This window comes from Meles meles, chromosome 10 (assembly GCF_922984935.1).
Source record: "Meles meles chromosome 10, mMelMel3.1 paternal haplotype, whole genome shotgun sequence".
In the NCBI taxonomy this organism is placed as follows: Eukaryota; Metazoa; Chordata; class Mammalia; order Carnivora; family Mustelidae; genus Meles; species Meles meles.
In genome coordinates, this window is record NC_060075.1 from 64,008,745 (window position 1) to 64,036,501 (window position 27,757).

The following is a 27,757-nucleotide window of genomic DNA, read 5'->3' on the forward strand; positions in this document are numbered from 1 at the left end:
ATTATAAAACTTTTGGCACACTCTGTATAACTTTGTTTCCAATACAGATTATCTCTATTTCTTTTTTCACAAGCCCTCTGAACTCTCGAGCTATTTTTCTGAGGAACTTAATAAAGGTGGATGAGGGGTTGGGAGGTAATAAGTTGGATAGGGAAACGTAAGCAAAAGACAGAGATTCCATTTTCCACCATTCCTTTCCAAATTTAAAATTTCTCCTTCAAATTTAAAAATACTTTCCCATGGCGCCTGGGTGGCTCAGTGGGTTAAAGCCTCTGCCTTCGGCTCAGGTCATGATCCCAGGGTCCTGGAATCGAGCCTCTGCTCAGCAGGGAGCCTGCTTCCCCCTCTCTCTCTGCCTGCCTCTCTGCCTACTTGTGATCTCTGTCAAATAAATAAATAAAATCTTAAAAAAAATACTTTCCCTATTAAAAGGTTTTGATCAAGTTGGCTTTTTGTAAGAAAAATTAAAGAACTATTCTTTCAGCTTTCCCTTCAGTGATCTTTGTAGATGCTGCTGTTTCTTGCTTTAGAAGTACTCTCAACATTTCCAAGTACATCTAAAGCAAAGTAACTTTGGAGATCAATTTATTTTTTCAGTAAACATCTTTGATGTTAATAGAGAAAAGAGAAGGTCAGTATCGATTGTGACCTCTGATCATGTAATAATGTTCCTATTTGTTACTGATTGAGTAGTAAGCCTCTCTAACCTTATCCTCTGCTAATTAAGGTCAGAATGTCCTGCTTATATGTAAGCATTGGGTGGCATTTCAGGATAGATGGGTCTATAAGAGGGCAGGTACCAATTTATCCAAAGTCGTTCTTTCTCTTTTAGGATGATATGTACCTCAGAGGCTGGTGGCAGAAGTGATTTTCCCTGAGGGGAAGGGATATTTTTCACAGGCTTTTTTTTTTTTTTTTAAGAATTTCTAGCGCCTGGTGGTAATAAAAAAGAGACAATAAAAAGCAACATATTTGGTTATTTTGAATTCTCTGTAGAGAGTGTACTCCCTTATTGGCATACCTGTGGCTGGCCTCTGGTCCCACCCTTTGCCTCCAGCTTGGTTCTGCACTATGTATTTCTAACACAGTGCAGTTTTCTCACAGAATAATTCCTTGTCCTATGGAAAGGAAAAAGGCCAAGCAAGAATTTGAAGAAAGCAAATGAACTTAAAGTGCCTTCCTTTGTGCTTAAAACTTGATCCAAATATTTATTCTGTATTCTGGAGTGATTTTAAAAACTGACTAATGCCAAATAAAATAAGTATAAATAATCTGAGTATCAACAATAAGGACATTTTTAGCAGTTGTGGCACATTGAAATGATGTCATTCAAATATAGTCATTAAAAAGGATATCTTTGTTGGGGCACCCCGGGTGGTGCCTTTGGTTAAGCATCTGAGGCTTGGTTTCTTGGTTTCGGAGATCAAGCCCCATGTGGGCTCTGTGCTGAGTGAAGGGTTGGCTTGGGTTCTCTCGCCCTCAGCCCCTCCCCCCTCAAATAAATCTTTAAAAAAATTATATCTTAGAAAAATAGTTAATGATATGAAGAGATATTCATAATGTATCATTGATTTCTTAATGGTACAAATAGTCGATAAAATTTGCTCTATTTAATGAAATTAAATATATGCTTACATAGAATCATTTGTAAAGAGTTTTTCTCTCAGTGATAGAATCATACGATTTTTTTTGTTTCTTCTGATCTTCCTAAAGTGAATAAATTAGCTCTATAGTAAAAAAATGAAAGGAGAAAAGCCTGTGAAAATGTGGTTTTATGTACATAATGCTTAATAGAGTATTGAACATCTGTCTTTAACTCCGGATCAATAGGTAATTTTGCAAGTTAATCCTTGTACACTGTGTCAGTGCCTACCATGAATATAATCTTTTCTTAGCAGCAAACCTAACTTTTCAGTTGGGTTTAAACTCTGCTCCATGTTGTCTCAAAGCTGCTCCATGTCCTCTCAAAGCTGCTGTCAACACAATATTTGTATTTATTTTATTTTATTTTTTCAGTGCTCCAGGAGTCATTGTTTATGTACCACACCCAGTGCTCCATGCAATACGTGCCCTCCTTAGCCTGGTGGTGCGTATTGAACACAATATTTTTAAAATGCCATCGAAGACAGAACTCTTTCCTGAGAGACTAAAATTCTCCCAAAGAAATTTACAATTTTTTCTTCAGTGATGAAATCAAACAAATACCTCCTTGTGCATATTCTTGTGGTTGCTCTTTTCTGTCTTTAATCCAGTTCACACCACACACAACAAAATGCAGAGGCGAGTATTCGTAGACGTATTTTTTTCAGACTCCAAACCCAATTAAGACATGACCAGCAGCAGTTTTCCAGTCATTAAATGCATCCCACAGGAAAATGACATTCCTCTTAAATTGGGCAGCACCGTATAGAAGGGAATTTCTGCAGAGTAGATTTGTGAAAATGCAGTGTCCCCACTGATTGTAAATCCTTGGGAAAGGTGAGATTCCAGGTATAATTGATAATGTAATTTAACCGACAGTTTAAAACAGTGCCATGAGCTTGAGAGGCTCAGTAACACCAGCCTGCCTTTTAGCTCCAACAACGCACACTCTTCCCCAACACATTACTTTGGTTGACCTTCTCTGAGTTATAGACGAGGGATAAAGTTTTTCTCCTCCACTAGAAAAGTGCCTGCAGAGATTATTAACTATGCTAAGAGTGAAGTTTGGTACTAGCTACGTTAATTAGACCCCCAAGAGATGAGTAAACGAGCCGTCCATGACTGCTTACAAAAGAGTGAAACATAATAAAATGTTTGAGTTTGTTCTGTTAAAAAGAAAACTAACAATAGAAAAGGTCAAGATAGAGGATGATTCAAACAACTACATTTGGAGAATTTGTGCTATTATTACTAATATAACTGTGTTTTCACTTCTGGCTTTCTTTTAAAGTTATCAGCATATAGGAGGCTAAAATTACTTTTTAAATGACAAGGTAACTTGGGAAATGCCATCAGTTACTTTTGAAAATACTTAATGAAACCTCTCACCAGAAAAGTTCAGTGTGTCTCATCCTCCCTCATGTATGAATCTACCTTCTCCGGAATCCGCCATTTCCTTCTGAAGAAAAAAGTGCATTAGATTCCAAAATCCCCAGCAGTAGCCCCTCCGTGAATCTCTCTGGACCATTCCTCATTAGTTGCTGCATCATATATGAGGGTAAATGACCCTCTTCTTTCAGAGGAAGACATACAGAGTTTATAATCCACACAGGGGCTATAATTTAAAGATTAAGATGATACAAGCAAGGGTGCATTTTATGTCATGCTGAAACTCTGCAAGTATTTGTGGGAGGTAGAGATCCTTTTATGTCTTCATGTTTGGAGAATTTTTGTTATTAAATGCAAGCCTTCCCACCTCCCAACCCGATAATGATGCCTTAGGAAGAACCATCTATCGAATGGGTCAGCCCTTGTTCTAAGTGTCCTGGTTCCTTCACTGAATAGTGTGTTTTCTTCTAGATGCATGCAGAACACAGCAGATGGCCCTTCTGACCACGTAGAAGATTACCTCTGTGATCCAGAAGAGATGCCCCTGGGCTCTAGAGAGTGCAAATTACCGTGTCCCGAGGATTGTGTGATATCTGAATGGGGCCCATGGACCCGATGCACTTTGGTGAGATGATTAACTGTTTATAAGTAGCGTTTACTTAATTCCTTACCACGAAAGCTTTAAAGCTATTATTAAGAAAATAGTAATTACTAAAAAAATAGTAATTACTAAATTAGTTACCAAATTAGTTATCATGGCAAGGGTGATTTCTTGGCCAACTCATTCTGTGACCAGGCCATTTACAGTCAGCAATGTTTTGACCCACATGAGAACAGCTCAACCTCTTGCAAGTTCTGTGCTCCTCCATCCTCCTCCTGGACCCGCACAAAACGCCTTCAGATTGGCATATAAATACACAACATGTTAAAAACTGCCCTGGTGATAATGAGTCCCTCCAGGTAAAGGGAAAAAAGGATGAAGCCCTGGTAAAGGTACTTTAATGGTGTCGGGTTCTTGTCATCCCTTGCTTTTTGCTCAGTCTGTTTTATTTAAATGGAAGGAATCATCTTCCACACAGTGGGCATACTGCAGCCAGAGTATTGACACTAAAACCCAAAGGAGGCTGGCAAAAAAGGGAATCGAAAGAAGAAAGCTGTGTGTCAGTGAATGTCTGCACTCATGGACTCTGTCTCTGTGGGGCTACAAAGCCAGCTGAGAGTTTCAAATCACACAGAGCTTCTAGATTTCAACAACCCGTAGGCACTCTTCTGTGGGACCTTGGGAAGGCTTGTTTGAAACAGAACTGGCTGTTTAGGATTTAGGAAATTTGACTTGGCCCGGGCACCTTTGTAAAGCTGCACATTTCAAAATGGCATCAAAAAGCACGGGAAGAATACATCTAATGTGGAATTAATATGGTGAAATGCGATACAAGACAGTTTCAAAGAATTTATGATGCATGTTTTCAAGGTGAAGTTAATTTTCTGTCTCCGTGTTAACATGATTAAAGGTGCGACTGGCAGCCAGCTGACTGAGGGGAGCAGAACAGAGATGCCAGTTGACTTGGATACAAGTTAAAGAGCAACAAAGAAAGAGTCAACTGTTGGACAAGGCTGTGCAAATGAGTTTCTGTTCTAATTCTGTAGCATCCGATTTGAAGTTCCTGTTCTTAGAAACCGGATGTTTTCAGAACAAGATGGTGCCAGTAGCAAGTGGCAGGCTAGTCTTCCTTACCTGCTGAGTTGTGTTCCTGTGCATGTGTTTGTGCTAAAAGCTAGTTATTTAAAATCACCCTTAAAATGGTTTTTCAGGTCCAAGAACGTGTACTGGATAGATTGACTGGTTATGGATTCTGTAGTAGTGATGTGCAGTAATGAATAGGATCACACGTGTGTTTGTAGCTGAGTGTCTGACACATGGACCCTCAAGCATCTTACAGCTGGACGGGACATCGAAAACTCATCTAACACCTTAATTTCATAGATGAGGAAACGGAGGTGTAATGGGATTGTTCAAGTTAGCCAGCGGCCCCAACAGTCTCCCTCCTGCTCCGGTGCTCTCCCTGATATATTAGCCCTCGTGTGGCTGAGTATTCATTCACCTTTCTGAGGAGCTGCTTTCTTTGTCAGCCTTGCAGTCAAAGCAGTTTCCGGCAAAGGTCAGCTGATCCCATCAGACAACCCGCTGATGAAGGAAGAGCCTGCCCTAATGCTGTTGAGAAGGAACCTTGTAACCTGAACAAAAACTGCTTCCACTATGATTATAATGTAACAGGTACGTGCATAGTCTCCTCAGCCCCGAGATGTAAGCCAAATCGCATGTCTTCCAGCCCAGCAGCAGCCCCGTAAGTCCTGTTCATCCCCCTCTGTGGCCCTCTTGGACATGCTGCTTACTTTCCCAGAGATAATTCTTTATTTAAAGACAGAAATAGTTATCTCTTTTTAATAAACATCAAGATGTAGAGGATGTCTGCAAATATTGTGAAGAGAAATAATGTGAAGAGATGAGGGGATTAAGGCAGATTGTGAACAGTCTAAGTGATCCTGTTTAAGACATCCTCCCACTTTGGGAAGGTTCAAGTAAAAGATACATCTTTCCCATAAGTATCAGGTTTATTGAAAGGTAAACATCCTCTTCAAGAGATGTTTAATCAGTGTAACATCCCGGGACAGTTCTTTGTGTGGGGACAGTTTATAAGCACAATTAGTCTGATGTAAAAATGTCGGCAATCTTGAGCTACCAAAAAGTATATGACAAAGATACTAATATTTCTTGTATTATCAAAGGTACAGATAAAAAAGGATACGTGGGTTGTTTGCTCAGAAAAAGGGTTTATTAGGAATTCCCTTTTTTCCCATAACCCTTCCATACCATCGAGGCAGATAGTCTAGGAAAGAAGAGAATGTGTTAGTTTACGTGATGCATGGCAACACTGAAACAAATTTTGGAATTCTTTCGAAGTAATTCTCTCACTAAAATAAACTCCAAACCTCGTGCAAAAACACACAGGAGTCAGATTGGCTTTTTGCTTCCTTACGTTTTTCTCTTCAGTTTCCTTTGATGATACAAAGAAGTCACAGTTCTCCAGGATATGCTATGCTACTCTGGAAAGAAAGATGAAAAAATCATTTTGCAAAAGAATTGAAATAAAGGAACTAAATAGATCTGGCCAAAAGTGATTTTGAAATAAATAAGTGTATATTTTAAAATATTCTAAGACAGTAAGCAAAATGGTATTTTATTTGACTAAAGCGACACAGTTAAAGTGGCACCCATTAAAATTATGATGACTTTGCTAAAATAAAACTAATGTTGAGTTTTAAATTTCTCCTTTTATTAGGGAAAAAAGTTTTTAAGTGACGTTTGATCTGCAGGTCAAAGCCAGTTTCACAATGTCGCCAAACGGCTAGCTGTCAAAGATTGTCAAGTAGACATCTGCCTTCAAGAATAATCCCTGTAGCTTTGTTCAACCCCAGCAATTCCATTTGACTCTTGATATGTTCAAAGCTGGGACCCATATGCTCTGCATGTGGGATGATTGATTGTGGGGCTTAGGAAGCAGTTGTGAATTAAATATGGGATTCAGGTCATCAGAGTTTCATTTGAAATCTGTTTCCTACGTAGCCTTCTGTTCTGATGGGCTCCCTTCCTTTCAGACTGGAGTACGTGTCAGCTGAGTGAGAAGGCAGTTTGTGGAAATGGCATTAAAACAAGGATGTTGGATTGTGTTCGAAGTGATGGCAAGTCGGTTGACCTGAAATATTGTGAAGAGGTGAGGGGATACTGTGTTATATCTCTGTGAGTAAATTCTTCCCTAATAATTTCAATTCACGCTGAGCCAAGTGACCTGTGCTCAGTGCAGCTCATTGCCAGCAGATGTTTCTCGGCACTATTCAGAGGCTGCAAAGCACCCTCTTGAAAAGAAACACTGTCCAAGTACTGATTTCTACACATAATTTCCTGTATTTTGTTCTGCTTGGAGCCCAAAGGTATGCTAATTAGCCTATTTTGAAAGAAATGCTTGGGGAACAATAAGTAATCAAGGTGAATAAAGGCAATAAATCTTAATCAGACTACTCATCATCTTTTGTAATTTCATGTGAATTTTGTGTTGCCTGGGACACCTGCCAAGAGCCATCATTTATTCTCTCTGTTGCTAAACATTGATCGCATGTGGTTTGGTAGCAGATTTTGATATTAGGATCTAATATCCAGCTGTGAGAGTCTTAAGTACTCAGGTCTGGATGCGAGCTTGAAATTCAAACAAAAGAGTGAAGTCTGCCATTGTATCTCTGAGGTACAGAGAACTGCAGCTATTAATTCCCCAATTTATAAAAGTGATGTCATCATTTCTAAGTATGACCTTATGAAATGTGGGGAAACATAGTTGTTGGTCTTTCTTGGCTTTCATGAAGCTACACTTCATGTTGTAATGATTTTGTCTGACTCCCATACCAAATGTGTACTCACATTCCTGACAGGTTTTAACTTTTCCTGCATGTAAGCCCCACTGGGTTAAACAGGAACCAAGATAAGCAGGAGCCTCAATAGCTCTTGAACATAGAGAGAGGAGCTTATGACTCCATTAGGGTTCAATAGACGTGGTGACCATAACTTCTATCTAAACATCCCAGGGGTTATATAAGCCCATGGTAAATTGTTCCAGCTCCTGAAAAAACTCAAGATGGAAATACCTTAATCCATTTGATATCTTTGTCATGTGGGCCTAACAACTTCATTATATCTGTCCATGGGAACAGAGTTCCCAAGTGTGCTGAAAACAAGTTGTTTACTTAATAAATTCCACTCACCACCATCTTATAACATAATTTAGTGTATTCATACTTTAATTATAAATTTTATACCTGAATTAATTTGGTTTTGAAACTAGTAACATCAAAGTAATGTAGCCATTATAAAAATAACATTAGTATTAATGAACATTATTATAGTCATATATTGGCTGGAGAGCTTTGATCTACTTCTGGTTAATTAACATATCTCCTTTTTTGCAAATGTACATATAAATGTCATCCTGGATCAGAATGAAATCTACCATGAATAGCTGAGAGCTTTGTGAAAGCTAAACCTAAATCATACAAAACCAATTAAAAAACATGACTATAGGACAGAGGGATGCCCAGACTCCTTTATGTCTTAAGTGAAATGTGAGTAAACCCTGAGAAATAACTAATTTCAATTATCCAGGAGTCTAGATAAATTTACTCTTATGCATTAATATTATAATGTTCAAATGCTGTGGTGACAATTAGGGATTCAAATTATAACATTCTAGTAAACACTGTCTTTAGGGAGAATAGTGCTCTCTCTGCAGGAATTGGAATAAACAACTCCTATCCCATTTTATCCATCCCCATGGATGCAGCAGTATTAAGTAATAGCCCTGAGAAAAGCTGGCTATCTTTTTTAATAATGGATTGATTGCCTACCTACTAATACATGTGCAAACCCTACATTCAGCACAACAGCAGTAGCTAACTCTTGCTGTGTCCCTAACAGCCAGAAAGAAAAAAAAAATGCCATTCCTACCCAACAAAGAGGACAATTAGGGTTAAACCCATCTAGCATTTATGTAGCATTTTTTCTTTGATGTTTCCTTTATTCACCCAATATCTAGTAATTGGTTTCTCCTTTCCTATTCTTTGATCCCTGAACAGATTCCATTTACTTAGACACATAGGTTTAGACAAATGAGAGTAAGAGAGAGGGGGAAAAAAAGGAGGACACAATAAATGTAAGAAAAAAAGTAGCAGAGGGTTAAAATGTCTTACTAATGGATGCCTAGGGCATCTATACACAGACATTCTTTTCAATTCTGTAGTGAAATGAGTCAGTAGTAGTTGAATTCTGTGATTCAGATCTTCTCTCCAGAAAACAATGGTCTACCTTAAATGTTACACTTCATTTTTAGCATATAATCACTGTAAGTCTCCTTTCTTGACCTCCCATGACTTTAAGTGACTTTATGAGACTTGAATGGATATGGTAAAAATAGTAAAAAACTTTTATACCGAATGCTCAGCTTTGTCAACTGGTGGAAAATATAATGGGAATGCCTGCAGAGGTATGTAGCCTGCAGTCACTGACCCGATCCTCTCTCAGTGGATAACCTAGAGCCACGAGCTATACTTGGGCCACAACACAAGATTTCAGAAAAATTTTCTTTTGCCGGCTTTTGTTATGTACATTAGACGCTTAAACTTCCTTTCCATACAGAAATGAAACAAGATCTTGCAAATTCCCAAGGATTACTCCCGCCCCCAAAATTGTACTCTCCTAACAAGCTCTTAAATATTTCTATTTTCATGCTACTTTGAACCTTGGACTTTTTAACTGTTTGTATACACAGACAATGAATTTGAAATCTCCGATTTTAAAAGTAGAATGCTTAAGTAAGGAACTCAATGCCAACAGAATGTCACAATATTAGTATCTGATGAGAGGCTAACCAAAATAAGGGAATTATCCTACAGTTAGCTGCTGAGATCAGTTTTAGAAAATAAAATCTTTGTAAAAAAAAATAAGTGTATGAAATATTCATAATCAAAAAGTTTTATTGAACAATATTTCCTTTTGAAAGAGATAGTGTACTTAACAACTAATATTTTGTATTATTTCAGTGTGTTATAATATTAGTTTCGAATGGTCATTTGTCTTTCAAACCTTTTACTTTTCAGTTTAACATGCATGTGAAAAAATAAGTTACATCCCAGAGATAGCACTATAGATCACATATTGGTGATATTCTTGGTTTTCAACTAATGGAAAGGAATTGTGCTTACATCTCTTCGTTCCTTGTTTAGGGAAGTTAAGCCAATTTGGAGACTAAAGCTACTTTTTTTCATGACTTATTTAAACAGTTCAACAGCATTGAGTAAATGGGCTCCAGCACTCATCCTGTGCCCTTTGCTCCCACTCTTCTGGATTGAGCCACTTTCTATTTTTAAGTGTGGGTGTTTGACCTTCAGGTACCTTTTTATTCTGTTATACATCTTTCTTTTTCTTCCTCTCCTCTCCACTACTCTTCTTCTCTCCCTCCCTCCTTCTATGCACTGAGCCATGCTTCCAGATCAGTACAAACAGATCTGCCTCTCTCCTTTCAGCTTGGCCTGGAGAAGAACTGGCCGATGAACACATCCTGCATGGTGGAATGCCCGGTCAACTGTCAGCTTTCCGACTGGTCTCCTTGGTCAGAATGTTCTCAAACATGTGGCCTCACAGGTTTGTACCTTCATTAGCATTAGACTCAAGGTCAAGGAACAGGAAATAAAATATCCTTCTTGCTTTAAGTCTTACCAGATAATCTTCAGAAAGGTTGAGTCAGTGTCTTTCTCTTCAAAACGTCTGAGCCTTACTCATTCCTCAGGTCTTCTCAGCAGAAATGTCTGTGATGCCCTCTCTCAAGATACATGCTTGCACAAATATGTCACTAGAGTTGCATCCCTTTGTATCTCTTTAAGGAAAAATGGTCCGAAGACGCACAGTGACCCAGCCCTTTCAGGGTGATGGGCGGCCCTGCCCTGCCCTGATGGAACAGTCCAAGCCTTGCCCAGTGAAACCCTGTTACCAGTGGCAGTATGGCCAGTGGTCTCTATGCCAAGTGCAGGTAATCAGATCTCAAGAAGTTGTATGGAAATGTGTGTCCTTTATCTGCAGACTTGTTTTCAGAAATATTTTTCAGAGCTGACAGCATGTTTCCTCCTGAAGATTTTAGATGCTTTGCCATTTTGTAACTGTTTAATTAGTTTTGATAATAAGCAGTCCCTGTCCTGTGTTTTTAAAATCATTTGGAGACTGATTCATTTTAATGAAAATTTATTTGCCTGTCTTTGGCTAGAAAACAAATAAATTGTTCATTGTCTACTTTATAGCTAGTGTCCTATAGGACTTCTTCCCTAGGGTTACAAATGCTTCTTTTACTGCTCATAAATCAAAATCAGTGGTGCAGAGATGACTGTAAGTGATGAGCTCACTAATGAATTATTTTTCTTTTCCTAATTAGTTATTTCTTCCTGCATTTCAGGATGCCCAGTGTGGTGAAGGAACCCGAACAAGGAACATTTCTTGTGTAGTGAGTGATGGATCAGCTGATGATTTCAGCAAAGTGGTGGATGAAGAATTCTGTACTGACATTGAACCCATCATAGATGGTAATAAAAAAATGGTTCTCGAGGAGACCTGCACCCAGCCTTGCCCAGGTAACAATATCAAAACAGAATTCATAGTTTGGTCATTTCCTGTTAGCACCAGGGTTGAAAAAGGGGTAAAGTTTAAGTTGTGTAGATACTCATCATGTCAGCAAGTTTGTCTCATTCAGTAGTATCTGTGCCAATAACTGGATACTGTATTGTGGGTGAAGGGGGTACTGCCTTGTTACTGCCAGTGAAGGGTGAATTCTGGGTTGCCCACGTGGCCTCTGCTGACACCCACCAACCTCGAGTTTTAACATCTGCAGGGAATGGCAGTTAAGGCCTTAGGCTCATGCTTGACAGGACAAGTATGACAGAGAATTTGCACCTATTTAGGACTTCCAGGAGAAATAGAAGCAGGATCTAAACACATAATGGCTAAAGAAAGATTAAGTCCTTATAATGAAGCTTACTCTAGGTCCTGAATAGAATCAATAATAAATTTGCACATTGGTATATTGTAGGTCAAACATAAAATGTAGAAAAATAACTAGTAAAGCATCAAGAAAAAAACCAGATTACCTGCAACTGAAGGCAATCATTTAAAATTATAAAAGAATTCTTCTTAGTTACAATGAAAGCCAAAGACAATGGAATATATGCAAAGTGTGATGGCAAATGGTCATGAACCTCACGTGCTATCCCCAGCTACATCATCAAGAGTGAGAAAAAAATATTATGGAAGAAAATATTGAAAGAAATTATTCCAATTCAAAGTTAGACACAAAGTGTTCATGCAGTAAAATGTGGTAAGCAACTATTATATATCAGGTAGTTTAGAGATAATTGGCAAACAGTGAGAAGCTAATATTTAGGAATTTGGGCTTGAGGCAGAGAACTTGAGGGTAGATAGAAGTCAAAATAAGTTCAGTGTCAAGCATGAGCCTAAGGCTTTGAGAAATATGGGGGCAAGAGTTTAGGGGCGCCTGGGTGGCTCAGTGGATTAAGCCACTGCCTTCGGCTCAGGTCATGATCTCAGGGATCGAGCCCCGCATCGGGCTCTCTGCTCCGCAGGGAGCCTGCTTCTCTCTCTCTCTCTCTGCCTACCTCTCTACTTGTGATCTCTCTCTCTCTGTCAAATGAATAAATAAAATCTTAAAAAAAAAAAAAAAGTTTATTATTAGTAGGCCAGGAAAGAAGATTGGAAATAAATTGCCTACATATAGTTCACCCTCAGTGGAAAAGTTTTTATTCTCTCAATTTGCATATAAGAAAAATACTAAGGAATGTGTTATTTCAAAACGAGATCCCCCAAGATAAAAAGTATTTGGCAAACAAATATTGGAGACAAAAATAAATCATACCTTTTTTATTTGGGTAGTCAAAGAAAATTTTAAAGATGGAGAACATATTTTCAAGTTTATTTTAATGGAATTAAGTGTCTAAACACTGTAAAAAGCTGACAATAGAGGTTGTTCACTCATTCTCATTAATTTGCTTATTCTTCAGCAGGGAAATTATTTGAGGTGATTATATTGGAGGTTACTTTTTTTTTTTTAAGATTTTATTTATTTATTTGACAGACAGAGATCACAAGTAGGCAGAGAGGCAGGCAGAGAGAGAGGAAAGGAAGCAGGCTGCCTGCTGGGCAGAGAGCCTGATGTGGGGCTCGACCCCAGAACCCTGAGACCATGACCTGAGCCAAAGGCAGAGGCTTTAACCCACTGAGCCACCCAGGTGCCCCATATTGGCAGTTTCTATAGTTTATCAAGATGAACTGAATAAAATTAAACAGAGTAGTAGATAAAATCCTATCCTTTGAACTAAGTGCTAGACTTTGAGAGCATCCTCTCACTGTAACGGTTTTGTGTGTACAGATGGGTTCTTCTACTTCAGGAGAAGAAAGAGCTTTTCAAAAATCTTACTTTCTAGACATAGGCTAAGTATTGTTTCTTGGACATTTCAACACTTGCTAATAACAGCCTGATCCAGCAATTCCCCTCTTCCATTTCCTGCCCCCCAAACTGGTCCAGATCTCACACACAATTGAATTTAATAAAATCATTTTGCTTCACAACTGACTGAGGTTCAGGCTGTGGCAGCAGGTAAGGGCTCTGAGAAGAGCCAGGGACTGAAGGTTTGGGCTTCGATGTGCTGAATGGTGTCACAGTCCATGAAAGGTGACTAAAGCTAAAAGTTGGTAAGGCCCATCTCTTCCAAAGCCAATTCTCCAGGGCCATTAATAGGATTATTGTGATACCCACAACACTGGCCTCCTCGCCAGGCATCCGTGTCTACTTCCTTGTGGAGTTTCTCCTACTTGTTTTCATTATAGTTCCTGCAGCCCAATCACCCTTCATTTGATTATTATCAAGAGTTATTGGGGGCCCTGCCCAGGGCTCAAGATTGGAGATAGAGCGAGAGACAAATATACCCTGTCCACATTGCGTTTACCTTCTAATGGAAGAGTTTACTTATGTTAGTATTAGATTTGCATTAGAAGGTAAACACAAGATTGAACTTTGTCCTAAGTGATCCAGAGGAAAGGAAGATCCCATAATATCCAACAGGGTAAACACACCATTCTAATTAATTATAAATCCAGGAGGAGGCTGCTCTTTTTGGTAAATTACAATCTATGCATCTCAGTACCTCTCTTGGCTGCTTTTCTCCAATAATGGGATTTGAAAATTGGCAATATAGGAGCTACCAAGCTTTAAAGAGCAAAATACTAAAGTAGGGATGTGCATTTCATAAACTTGTCCTGTCTTTTGCAGGCATAGTGTAGTTTATTATTATAGTGCTTTGTATGGTCACAGTCACAATATGAAAGTATGTTTAGTACAAGCTAGTCTCTCATTCTCATTTGTTATTATTAAATCTCAAGTCTGATCTGGATTCTTTGTGGGTGAGGAATATATAATTCACAGTCAATTACTAAAAGATGTATTGAATTCTGTTGTAAAATACACTATTTCAAGTGCTATAAGCAGAGAGATAAAACCTACCTTTTTTACTAGTAGGCTTTATTTCCATGTAGTCTGCAATCACTGAGGTAGAGTTATAGTACCTCTATCTTGAGAGGACTGTTTAAAATTTTAATAGTTTCTCCTGTATAATTAAAAACTGGGGGACCCAAAAGTATTTAAACATGCTTGTAACACTTGTAAAATTTACTAGAATTTTCTGCACTTCAGGAGGACATTGAATATTAATGATATACTATAATAATGATCTACAAAAATCACTCCACTTTACTATTAGATATCTATTAGTCAATAATTCATGTCTGACCAAGATTTCTTAATTATAACACAAGATATGTTTTCATTAATCAGATCTCCAGGCAACTTTGTGCTAATATTAGACATCTGCAGCATAATGTAAAGCAATATGAATTATGCATGTGGTGTGGCTAGAATAATTAAAATGATAAGAATCCCTATGGATTTGTGTCTATCATAATACTGTATCCTCTGAACAGTATCACCAGTCAGTCCTGAAGAATGGATGGGTATATGGGAAAGATATTTCATTGACTCTTCCCTGTTCTCAAAACGGTTGAAGAGGTTGAACACATGATACACCAGGGTGCAGCAATTCCACTCCTAGGTATGAACCCAATAGAAATGTACATAAAAGTTCAAAGACTCATACTAAAATGTTCACAACAGCAGTATTCCTAATAGAAAAAGTTTACAACTCTCCAGCTACCCACCACTAGAATGGGTATCTAAATCATGATACCTTCATATGGTGGAACAAAGTACAGCAGTAAGAGTGATCAAACTAGAACTACATAAATACATGTGGGTCTTGCAAACATAAAGGAGTAAAATATCTGTTAAAGATGTGTATGGTGTAATTCCATATAAAACCCAAGAAGGGTTTCTGAAATTCTGAGAATGCCCCGTTGCTTGGTATGAGTATTGGCTGCATGGTTTTGTAATCACGTTGTGAAAATTCCAACATTTTTTCATGTGTGTTATTCTTCAGTAAATAATTGAAAAAAAGGAGAAGTTGATTGAAGCTGTAGATCAGGTAAAATTACAAGCATTATCACCACTACTCCAGTTGCTCAATTGGCTTTCTCACCTCCACACCTCTGGTAAGCAATAGGGGAGAAAATAAGTATAAATGCCAGTTTTCTCAGCCTCGGAGTTCAAATTCTTTTGAAATTATAAGTACCTACAAGATGATATACCCTTTTATAATAATGACAAGAGTAGTGGTGGTAGGTTTTAAATAAACTATTTTTGTCTCTTCAGAGGAGGTGAATCACAAGGAACAAGCTCCTTCAATCCATAGTCTATACCCAATAACATCCACTCCAAAAGTAACATCGATACACACTTACAAATTCACAAATATTAAATAGTTATCTAAATCTTACAAATATCATGTTTTTTGGTATGCTAGTCATACATTTCCCAGTGAGGTTAAGAAGTAAAATTACTATGTGCTTGGCCACTGTTTATTGGTATGGGTATAAACCACAGACCTGTGTTTTGCAGGTGACTGTTATCTGAAGGACTGGTCTTCGTGGAGCCTGTGTCAGCTAACCTGTGTGAATGGTGAAGACCTAGGCTTTGGTGGAATACAGGTCCGTTCCAGAGCTGTGATCATACAGGAACTAGAAAATCAGCATCTGTGCCCAGAGCAAATGTTAGAAACAAAATCATGTAATGGTGAGTGCTGCAAATCATGAAATCTGTTTAATTCATTCTTATGTTGATAGACAAAAGCACAAAATATAGACTTTTCTGTTCAATAAATAATTTGCTAAGATCTTGCTTAAGACTGAGAATTAGGAGTATGATCCTGAATTTTAAAAACTTATAGGAAGAAAAATCTTTCCACCCTTCATAAATTAGATAACAGATGTAAAAAAAATGTCTGTTTATGAGCTACAATAACTGAGAGCACATTATTTGTACACCCAGGCCAACCCTTGTCACCATAGTATCCTTTATTTAAATCAGTGGAAACAAAGAAAAATACACAACAAAGTGAGAGGTTTCACTATATTCTTAAGAAATTGATAGATCAAAGTATTGATAAGAATTTGACATAACACATGAACATACATGTTTATAGGTTTATATGTATATGTACATGTAGAGCCACACATTTCATGACATTTCCAAGAACCACCGCACATTAAAATGTCATAGTTTGGGAACACAGAGGCAGTCTAAATGAAAACCTAAGAATTTATAGGGTCAACGAACAACTCTTTCCTTCCTGCTTGTGTTTTGAAACAACTAGGGAGTTTGACATTTAACAGCAAATAGAAGCCAAAATATTAGTGTTATTACTGAAAAGTTGGAGGAGAGATCTTAGAATGTGAAGGAACAATGTTTAGAATAAAAACCAAATGGGCTAGATGACTTAAGAAGTAGGTAGAATCATCCCCCTTGTCAGTTGAATCTTCCCAAATTCACCAACCAGATAAATCATCCCTTACATCCTAGGACAATGTAGGTAATGAAAATGAAATAAATGCCAGGGAAATATTTGCTCAAACCAAAAGGACAAACAAAATTAGAAATCACTAACGAAAATTACAAAAGAAATCTCCCCATGCACACACATCTGGTAAAAACTAAAAACCACACTTCTAGGGCATTACATGCCAAATGGCCTGTGGGAGGCAGCACAAAAGTTCTTAGGAGAGAACTTCAAGCCTTAAATGCCTAAATAGGGAGGAGAAAAGTTTAAAATGAGCTAAGCATTAAACTCAAGAGAATTTTTTTTAAAAGAAAAAGTAGAATGTAACTAATGCAGATAAATATAAATTTCATGAGATAGAAAACAAGATAATCAACAACCCATAGTTGACCAAAACTAAATAGACCACCTCAAGGCAAAAATCAAGGGGGGGGGGGGGAGTAAAATCAATACTGCAAAATGGGGGGGGGGGGGGAATCAATACTATGACAAATAGAATCGAGTTTGAAAATATATTTTTTGAATAAATTTTGCTAATAAATATAAGTACTTCAAGGTAATCTAGATGTTGTTATAAATTTATACCAAGAATAATTGAGAATCTACACCATGGAGTCTGTAACTATTAAAAACTAAGATTTATCAAATATTTGAGTTTTACCAAAATTTAAAGGAACAAACCACTCCCTTTTATGTTAAATCTTAAAAAATAAAGTTGAGTGGGGAAAAAAGATGAGGAAAATCCCTCCAGCTCCGTGAGCACAACCCTATTGGTAAAATCAGTCAATAAATTCACCAATGAAAATAGATGAAAGATTATTACCTAACCAAATCATTAATATCCTAATTATGATTTTGAAAGTACAAAGATGCCTAAATATTAGGAAAAACTAATGTAAGTCCTCACAGCAACAGAAAAAAAGGCATATAATTTTAGATATATGTTGAAAAGGTGTTTATATAATGCAAAATTAATTTACAATAAAAATTTCCTAATACAACTTGAACTAGGAGGAAATCATTTTACCTGATAAATGTTATGTACCAAAACTAACAACACACATCATAATATTAGGGGAAACATAAGAGACATTCCCTTGCAATCAGTAACAAAGCAAGGATGCTCACCCTGGCTACTTCTTTTCAACCTAGTAAAGAAGGTTCTAGCCAAAGCATAACCAGAAGCTTAATAATTAAAAACAAGGAAGTAATCATTCAGATTACTATATGATTTCCACCTTAAAAATTTTAACAGAAAACAAAAAGCATGATTAGCTCAATAGATACTAAGAAGAAATTTGACAAAATATAACATCGCTTATGATAAAAACTTAACAGGTGGTTCTCAGCATAGCAAAGGCCATCTTTGACAAACCCAATAGTATTTTTTTTACAGAACTAGCACAAATAATTGTAAGATTTATATGGAATCACGAAAGACTAAACAGCCAAAGCAATCTTGAGAAAGAGCAACAAAGCTGAAAGTAGCACAGTCGTACATGTCAAACTATACTACAAAGCTATAGTAATCAAAACAGTATGGAATTGGCATAAAAATGGGCCCCTAGATCAATAGAACATAGAGCCCAGAAACAAACCCACACTTACAAGGTCAATTAATCCACGCCAAGGAAGGCAAGAAGATACAGCAGGGAAAAGACAGTCTCTTCAATAAATGGTACTAGGAAAACTGGATAGCTACATGTGAAAGAATAAAACTGAACCACTTTCTTATGCCACACATAAAAATAAGCCCCAAATCAATTAAGGACCTAAATATAATACCTGACACCATAAAACTCCAAGAAGAAAACATAGGCAGTAATTTCTTGGACATTGGCCTTAGCAAAATTTCTTTAGATGGGTCTCCTCAGGCCAGAGAAACGAAAGCAGAAATAAAACTATTGGGACTACACCAAAATTAAAAGATTGTGCAGAGAAGGAAACCAACAACAAGGCAACCTGTTGAATGGGAGAATATATTTGCAAATGATTTTTCCAGTAATGGGTTAATCTCCAGACTATATAAAGAACTTACACAACTCAGTACACACAAAATCTAATGAAAAAACAAAAAACGGGCAGAGGACCTGTAGACATTTTTTTAAAATTTATTTATTTGACAGAGATGACGAGTAGGCAGAGAGGCAAGCAGAGAGAGAGGGGGAAGCAGGCTCCTCGCCGAACATGGAGCCCGATGTGGGGCTCGATCCCAGGACCCTGGGATCATGACTCGAGCTGAAGGCAGAGGGTTTAACCCACTGAGCCACCCAGGTTCCCCTAGACATTTTTTCAAGAAAGGTAACGGATGGCCAAAAAACAAATGAAAAGATGCTCAACATCACTAATCATCAGGGAAATGCAAGTCAAAACCACAGTGAGAATTTCCTCAGACCAGTCAGGATGGCTAATTTCAAAAAGACAAGCGTTGGCAAGGATGTGGACAATGGGAACCCTCGTGCATTCTTGGCAGGAACCTCAACGGGTGCAGCCACTGTAGTGACCAGTATGGAGGTTCCTCAAAAAATTAAAACTACCTTATGACCCAGTAATTCTACTTCTGGGTATTTACCCAAATAAAAGAAAAAAATCCCACTAATTTAAAAAAAATATATGCACCCCATGTTTATTACAGTATTATTTGCAATAGCCAAAATATAAAAGCAAGCTAAATGTCCATCAATAAATGGCTCAAAATGTTGTATATGAATATACAGTATTCCATTACTCAGCCATATGAAAGCATGTGATCTTGCCATTTAAGACAACATGAAGGAACCTAGAGGGCATTATGCTAGGTGAAATAGGTCAGACAAAGACAGATACCACATGATTTCCCTTAGATATGAAACCTAAAAAACAAAATGAATGAACAAAACCAACACAAACAGAAGCATAAGTACAGCAAACTAACTAGGTTGCCAGACTGGGGGTAGGTGAAATAGATGAAGGGAATCAAGAGGTACAAATTTCCAGTTACAGTGTAACTAAGTCACAGGGATAAAAAGTATAACAACATCACAGGGCATGTGACCAGTAAAATTGTAATAACTTTGTGTGGTGACAGATGGTAACTAAACTTATTATGGTGAGTGTTTTGTAATGTATGTAATTGTTGAAACACTGAGTTATATATCTGAAATGAATACTTTGTCAACTACACTTGAACAAAAAAATAAAATCTTACCAGTAAGACTCAATTACAAAATTTAATTAGAAAAAAATTGAATCAAAATAAAACTATAAGTAGAAATATATTTAATAGAAATGATATAAGAACAGTAGTGATGAAATCTTATTGAAGCATGTAAACAATGAAAACATTAGTAAAATAGGCACGTTCATGGGTAGGCCTCAATATCATTACATTTCAATTTTATACTAACGTATCTATAAATTCCCTGTAATTTAAAAAGATTATCAAGTAATCTGAGAAATTGATTCCAAAATTTGTATGAGAAGTTGAAGACCAAGAAGATCCCAGAATTATTAAAGTCCAGAATTTCAAGAAGAGAAAATGGAAGAGGAGGTCAAGGAGCTTTCATGGCTTTGTTCAAAATTTATTCTACAGCACTAATAATTGAAAAAAAATGACCAGTCAACAATAAAGTAATTAGACTAATAAAACAAAAGATCCCAGGAACAAATTTTCATATATAGGTACATAACAAACTGAAAGTCAGTAGGATAATGGTGAAATACTTTGTTATCCACATAATGTTTTTAAAATTATCTGTAAGCTCACACATATACAAAACTGATAAATTAATAAACTAAATAAATTATAAACCCAAAAGGGGCGCCTGGGTGGCTCAGTGGGTTAAGCCTCTGCCTTCAGCTCAGGTCATGATCTCAGGGTCCTGGGATCAAGCCCCACATCGGGCTCTCTGCTCAGCAGGGATCCTGCTTCCCCCTCACTCTCTGCTTGCCTCTCTATCTACTTGTGATCTCTCTATATATATCAAATAAATAAAATCTTTAAAAAAAATTATAAACCCAAAAGGTGAAGAGTGTAACTGTCAAACACTTGAAGGAAATATAGGAGAATATCATTATGAACTCAAGGTAGAGAAGAATTTCCTAAATGACAGGACAAATAAAAATGAGAAAGATGAAAAATTAAATCTTCTACATAGTAATAGATCCTAAACAAGGTTAGCAGTGAAGCCAAAGACTTAGAAGAGGTATTTGTGAAGTCAATTAATTTCCAAGGATTAGTATCTAGAACAACAGTTTTATAACTCTTTGGTTTAAGAGTATAAAATTTATCTAATTTTATATTCTTAAAATTGTATGAGGACCTCAAATTTTCTTTTGTGAATTATATATTCACAAAAATTTATACTAAAAATGAGAAGATTTAAAATAACCAAAAACCAATTTTATGTAACAATAATAATACTTCCTGAAAAATAGCTACTTTGAAAAATAAAAACAATAACTTTGATAAACATGGTCTTGTTTTACATATTTGCAAATATATAATATCTGCCTTAGTGGAAGACAGCTGGATTCTCGTCTGTTTCTACAATCTGTTGTAATCTTAGTTTAGTTTATGTATACAAAGAAAATCCAGCTCTACTCACACAGATGTGTAGTTGAAAAAAAGGAAAACACACACACACACACACACACAGTCTGAAAGAATGTCCAAGTCTCCCAGGTTCTCTGGACCCTACTTTGAGAACTGCTATTCTAGAGTAATTCCCACAATTCAATAAGAAAAGGCATCGATTTCGGGAGGATAAAAAAAATGGCCACAAGATATAAAGAAGCAACACTCATAAGAAGAAGTCTAAATGCCCCCAAACATTTGTTACTCTTTAATAGCATGAATAAAGAACTAGAATTTAAAATGTTAGAGCTTCCACACCCACTAGACTAACCAAAAATTTTAAATCTGGTAATTATAAATGTTTATGAAGGCTCAAACAATGATAACCCTTATTTGCTGCTGGTGGATATGTAGATTGTCACTTTTTAGAGGAAAAAATAAAGATTTAGTAAAGTTTCAGCCATCCCTATAGTGATACCCAGCAATTTGTTTTCTAGACATTTACCTTAAAGGAGAATGAAGAGAGTTGCACAAGGTTGACCACGGAGGCATTGCTCTAACAGCAAAAGTTGAAAACAACCTAAAAGGCCATTTGGAGGAAATACCTTAAAAAAAAAAAAAAAAGTGGTGTTTAGTACAGTGGAATTCTATATAGCAGTTAAAATAAATGTACTGTAGCTACATTTAAAAAAAAAACAAATATTTCATCTGTATAATTTAGAATGATACATAGAGTAATGATACTTCTTAAAACTTTTAATAATACAGTTGACCCTTGAACTGAAGGTGTGATTGCCCAGATCCACTTACATGAGAGGTTTTTTTTAATATAAATAGAATACAGGGACTCCTGCTGGGTGGCTCAGTAGGTTAAACATCTGCCTTCAGTGCAGGTCATGACCCAGGGTCCTGGGATCAAGCCCTAAATCAGGCTCCTTGCTCAGCAGGGAGCTTCTCCCTCTGCATTGCCCTCCCTTCCTGGTGCGCTCTCTCTCTCTGACAAATAAAATCTTTTAAAAAATAATAAATACAGTACAAAATATTTTTCCCTTCCTTATGATTTTCTTAGTAACATTTTTTTCTAGATTATTATAAGCATATAGTATGTAACATATAACACAATTAACTCAGATTTTGTGTTATCAGTAAGGCTTCTAGTCAACAGTAGGATGTTAGTAGTTAAGTTTTGGGAGAGTCAAAAGTTATGCACAGATTGTAGACTGCATAGGGGTACATGCCCCCAATCCCCATGTTGTTCAAGGATCAACTGTACTGTATTATCATTAAAAGAATAAAAACCATGGCAAAAAAATGAGATTTAGGAATAGATCAGGAATTTTTATAACAATTTTATAACATCTATATGGCAATTTCAAGACAATAACATTTGAATAATTTTTGAGATGGACTTACCACTTTTACAATTGTTTATAAATATTTTCTTAATATTCTTTCCCTATGATTGTCCTTCTAGACAGCAGAATGCTTCTGTTCATATTTATTGTGTCCCTGCAGATGGACAGTGTTATGAGTATAAATGGATGGCCAGTGCTTGGAAGGGTTCTTCCCGAACAGTCTGGTGTCAGAGGTCAGATGGTATAAATGTAACAGGTAAACTTCCAATTTCTCTGTTTTTTGAAAGTCTTCCTGTAACACACATACAGTTGGTTCAACAAAATAAGGAAACAAAGACACTCTTTCACTATTCAGTACATGATTGGGATTCAGTTTCTAGGCTATACCAATGTAACCAGTAACTGTTTTATTTTTTATTATTTCAGTTAAATTCTCCCAGCCATTTTAGACGATGTTGCTAGAATTTAGTTAATATACTATGTAATCCCAATAAATTATCGTCTCAAATTGCCTTCCCTAAAAATTTTATGTGAATAACTCACCATGTTCTCAAAAAAAAAAAAAAAAAATCAGTATTTTGTTGACTATATCTCTTTCTGTACCTTAAAAGCAATATAGATGAAGACCAAAAATATTATCAAGGGAATGTAATTATATAAAGCTAAATATCTTGAATTATCTTGCTTGAATTCAGAAATCTATAATTCAGGGTTTTTTTTTTAAATTAATTAATAGGTAAGAGTATTAGCAGATCTCAAGCCCAGAGTATCTGGGCAGTTAACCTACTCTGTCCCCACTCAAAAATTATATAGTCAAGAAATCCAAATGAAAAATTTTTCTGAAATTGACCCCAAAATACCAAAGAGCTTCTCTAATCTGTGATTACTGAAAGTTTCCTTACCTAAACTCAGTAAATGCCAGAGTTCTTAAGGACCCTGTGAAGTGGAGAGAAACTTGGCTCCAGATATGTACCTTGTAAATTTCCTAGGAAGAAATCAAGGTCAGAACAAGAACCTCAACCTTAAGCACATGACCCAAAGATCTAATGTCTCTCCTTTAACATTTTTGTAGATCTAATCTATAGGAATCTTTATAGTGTACCAGTAGCAAACGTTTTGAGAACTGACTCTTCAGGGGGACCTGCTGACTTACTGCCATTGTTTTAACCCTCTGGCTGAGATAAAAAGTAATGTGCATTTGGGTGCCTGTTAATAATGTCCATTTATAAATTTAGCTGTAATATATACAGTAAGATAACAGGAACAGAGATCAATATGCTTTTTGGAAAGCATCAATTTTTATATTAGATTCTAAATTACCTGGATTTATTTAAACCTAATTTACTTATTTCCTATGAAAGCTGGAACAGGATATCAAATTATATTCTTGTGAAGGTAAGATTGTATACATGAGAAATCTATATCAAGAAACCATTGATAATAACAATTCCCAGTGGACACATATATAACAAAAAGAGACACCTACCAGGAAACTTTGCTCTCTCACAGTATTATTTATGGGGGGGGGGGGGATCTCTTCCAGCCACACCACTGTAAGAGGCCTAAGGGGAGAAAGCACCCTAGGAGGGAAGCATAGGTTTTCTGAATTTGAAGGCACTTATAGAGATGGTCCATTCAACTCAAGTGTTGAAAATGAAGGTCTACATTCTTGAAACTATTCAGAGGGAACACTGGAGTTTTCCCAGAGGGTCCTATTACTTTTTATGTTTTTTTTTTCTCCCCAAATATGGATGCAAGTAATAGTTGTCTATATTTATTCTACATGTTAAAAGTTCTTTTTCCATTAAATTTGGGGATATTCCTCAATGCAATGCAAAGGTAAGTCCAGTTTTAAAAGACTTACCTGTAGACATCATGTGTTCACCTTCTTTTTAATCCACTGAAGTACCAAGTGTATTTCTTTCTTTCTGATACTCTGAAACCAAAAAGGCCAGTGTGTAAATGATATGTGATAAACTCTATATGCATTCTTCTTCCATCTTTTAGGAGAGACGGGATTCTTTATGAGAAATAGACAAGCATGTAAAGTATATTACCTATCTTGATCGATTGCTTTAATTTTATGAAGTCGTCCTTACTAGAAATCAAGATGTTGTTTTCCTTTTTCTTCATGTGTTTCATGATAATAACCTTAATAATGGCCTTTTAACTGCAATTGCGTTGCAATGACTAACTGCTTTCCCATCACAATTTTTTGATGAATAGGTTATATTATTGAGAGATAAAGCAAAGAATTAACAGTAGGTATCTGATTAAATTCCAGAGGATCATCAATAAGGAAAGGAAAAACTTTGCTTTCCTAAAATTCTATTCAACTGAGCAAGTATGGTTTGAAACTCAAGTTCCCTCCACATCACCAATATTGTTTCTCTAGGGCACCAATTCTTATCTTAAAACCTCACTTGTAACAACTTAGGCACACTTGGTACTACACTTAAAAAGAAGAAAGAGAAGAAGAAAAACCAGAGAGCTGGTTTGCAGAGAGCTGCAATGTCAAGTGATGTATTCCATTCTTGTTTAACTTAGTAGCTACAAATGTTTTCTTTCCTATACCCACAAAAATCCTGAACTGGTAGGGATTGTGATTGTTTTCTAAGAACTATGCATTATTTAAAAAAACACATTTGTGGTGGGTTTTTCATAGATGGCTTTGATAATATTGAGGTATGTGCCCTCTTTCCCCACACTTTGAAGAGTTTTGATCAGGAAGGGTTGCTGTACTTTGTCAAATGCTTTTTCAGCATCTATTGGGGATAAAAATACATTACATGTTTATTAAAAAAAAAAATTTGGAAGGGGAGGCGAACCATAAGAGACTATGGACTCTGAAAAACAACCTGAGGGTTTTGAAGGGTCAGGGGTGGGAGGTCGGGGGAACAGGTGGTGGGTAATGGGGAGGGCACGTTTTGCATGGAGCACTGGGTGTTGTGCAAAAAGAATGAATACTGTTACGCTGAAAAAATAAATAAAATGAAAAAAAAAGGAAAAAAAAACACATTTGTATGATAGTCACATAAATTAAAGAGATGTCTCAAGGGACATAAAAATGGTTTCTCTGACTAGCCAAGAAAGAAATTTAACTTTAAAGGAAAATTCAATCTGCTTTTTAATGTTGGACTGGACCAATAGGGGGAATTGGGGACCGGGACAGAAATAGCTGGTGTGCAATTAGCGTGTGCAATTAGCAAAGTAGCAACTAAACAAGTAAGTGCTTGTGGAGCTCCTGCTGAGTGCCGGGCACTGTGCTATCTCTTCTGAATAAGAAGAGCCTCAAGTTCCTGTACGAAGTAGTCCAGGCTAACCAAATAGTTCACAGTCACCCTCAGAAAAATCCACGGGGGTTCCCAAAGTGGCTCAGGATTCAAAGACAAGTCTATACAACAGTGTGTTTCTTATTGTAAGAGATGCTACTTGTCAACGTATGATTTTCTGTTCTGCAGGGGGCTGCTTGGTGGTGCGCCAGCCTGATGCTGACAGGTCTTGTAACCCACCGTGTAGTCAACCCCACTCGTACTGTAGTGAGGTAGGTGTGACTTCATTAGGAAGGACAAGCCAACTTCATTATTTGTCATCTCACCAATCTCTTAAAAGTCCATTCGCCCACCCCCAGAAAAAGCATGTCTTGGGGCCTAAAGCCTTATTTCTAGATCTCTCCTTTTATCACTATGAATATTCGGAATGTTTTTACTGTTTCTACTGTTAAAATAATTTGTATGCAGTACAAAAGGTGTGTTTTTTATGCAGTTGAGACAGAAATTACATATAGTAAATTTCCCAAACAGCACTTCCTTAAAGCCTTCTCTTCAAGTTAGATCTATTATGCTCTCAAAGATCACCTTCTATGTACAGTAGAAATCCTCTTGTTCTTCTGCAGATGAGGACATGCAGTTGTGAAGAAGGGTACACTGAAGTCATGTCTTCTAATGGTACACTTGAGCAGTGCACACTTATCCCTGTGGTGGTGATACCCACTGTGGAGGACAAAAGAGGAGATGTGAAAACCAGTCGGGCAGTACATCCCACCCAATCCTCCAGTAACCCAACAGGACGGGGAAGGACCTGGTTTCTACAGCCATTTGGGCCAGGTGAAGTGACAAGGCAGTGTTAATGTAGAATCCTTTAGTTATACATTTAACTAATGTCAAAGGGTTAAAAAAAAATGAGCAAGCATTTTCTCAGGAGTTATCATTTCATCTGTACTCATTTATTCTGATATTGCCATACAGCATAATGTTTTTACTATTATGAAAAAGGCACTCATGCTCAAAGTTCAGAGAAATGAAATTACTTTCTTCTGGAAAAAAATTTAGGATATTAGTTATTTTGATCTCAGACCTAAATTTACAAGTATAATTATATTCACATTGAACAAAGAAATCTAACAATGAAATATTAATTAGGAATAAAGTACATTGTCACTTCAGAACTAAAACAAGTAAAACTCTAAAGACATTCAAGAATTTTTCATTTGACCACAGACTGTTAATAATTTGAACCTAAAAACAGGAATATCAGTAATGCAGTGCTGTGCCAGGACAGGACTGGGGGAGGGTCAGTCCTTGGTAGCCAGCCCATTTTCTATCAGCCCCTAGATTTGGTCAACTCAAATAATCAGAATCTGTACTAGCGCCAGATACAGCAGGGAAAGGATGGAGCCTTCCTGTCTAAATGGGATGATTTAAGTTTGGAGACTTACCAGATCCTTGTCATATTAAACAGACAACCTTAATGTGTCTAGTAATGGACTTGAAGCCAACACAGGCAAAAGCTTGAAGGCCTAATACAGTGCTAGCCCTACCCTGCACACATGGTCTCCCCAAGTGGAATGAACTGTATGCTTAGTCCTGGAACTAAAGCTGGTGCTTATAATTGTGCTGCAAGGGCTATACAGTAGTGCAGATCATGGTGTTTTTCCCCCCACCCCAAGAGGGATTACTAGTTAATGGCCAAAGGAAATCTCCATGCAAAGCCAGGCATAGCCTACTTTACTGTTGTTAGAAATATAAGAAGGGGAATCTGCACAGCACATCTCTGTTTCTAATGTATTAAGTCAAAACACTTATTAGAGAATCACTATAAGGATTTTAAGTATTTTCAGTATTTGGATTAAGTATTTTCAGTATTTAACCACATTGTCCCTGTCTTCATATGGCTGTTAGCTGAAAATATAATTTATTTTGCAAAGTTGACTTGT

The 27,757-nt window shown here is 36.9% G+C and overlaps 1 protein-coding gene across 3 annotated transcripts in view; it reads left to right on the plus strand.

The window, feature by feature from the left end:
- THSD7A (thrombospondin type 1 domain containing 7A) overlaps positions 1-27,757 on the plus strand; it is a 458,712-nt gene that overhangs the window by 423,198 nt on the left and 7,757 nt on the right. For all 3 annotated transcript variants that reach the window (XM_046020921.1, XM_046020918.1, XM_046020920.1), the window contains 10 exons: positions 3,502-3,655; positions 5,161-5,305; positions 6,688-6,803; positions 10,156-10,273; positions 10,513-10,658; positions 11,076-11,250; positions 15,696-15,869; positions 22,703-22,798; positions 26,004-26,086; positions 26,438-26,648. In XM_046020921.1, the coding sequence (XP_045876877.1) occupies positions 3,502-3,655; positions 5,161-5,305; positions 6,688-6,803; positions 10,156-10,273; positions 10,513-10,658; positions 11,076-11,250; positions 15,696-15,869; positions 22,703-22,798; positions 26,004-26,086; positions 26,438-26,648 (1,418 nt within the window). The remainder of the gene's footprint in view (positions 1-3,501; positions 3,656-5,160; positions 5,306-6,687; positions 6,804-10,155; positions 10,274-10,512; positions 10,659-11,075; positions 11,251-15,695; positions 15,870-22,702; positions 22,799-26,003; positions 26,087-26,437; positions 26,649-27,757) is intronic.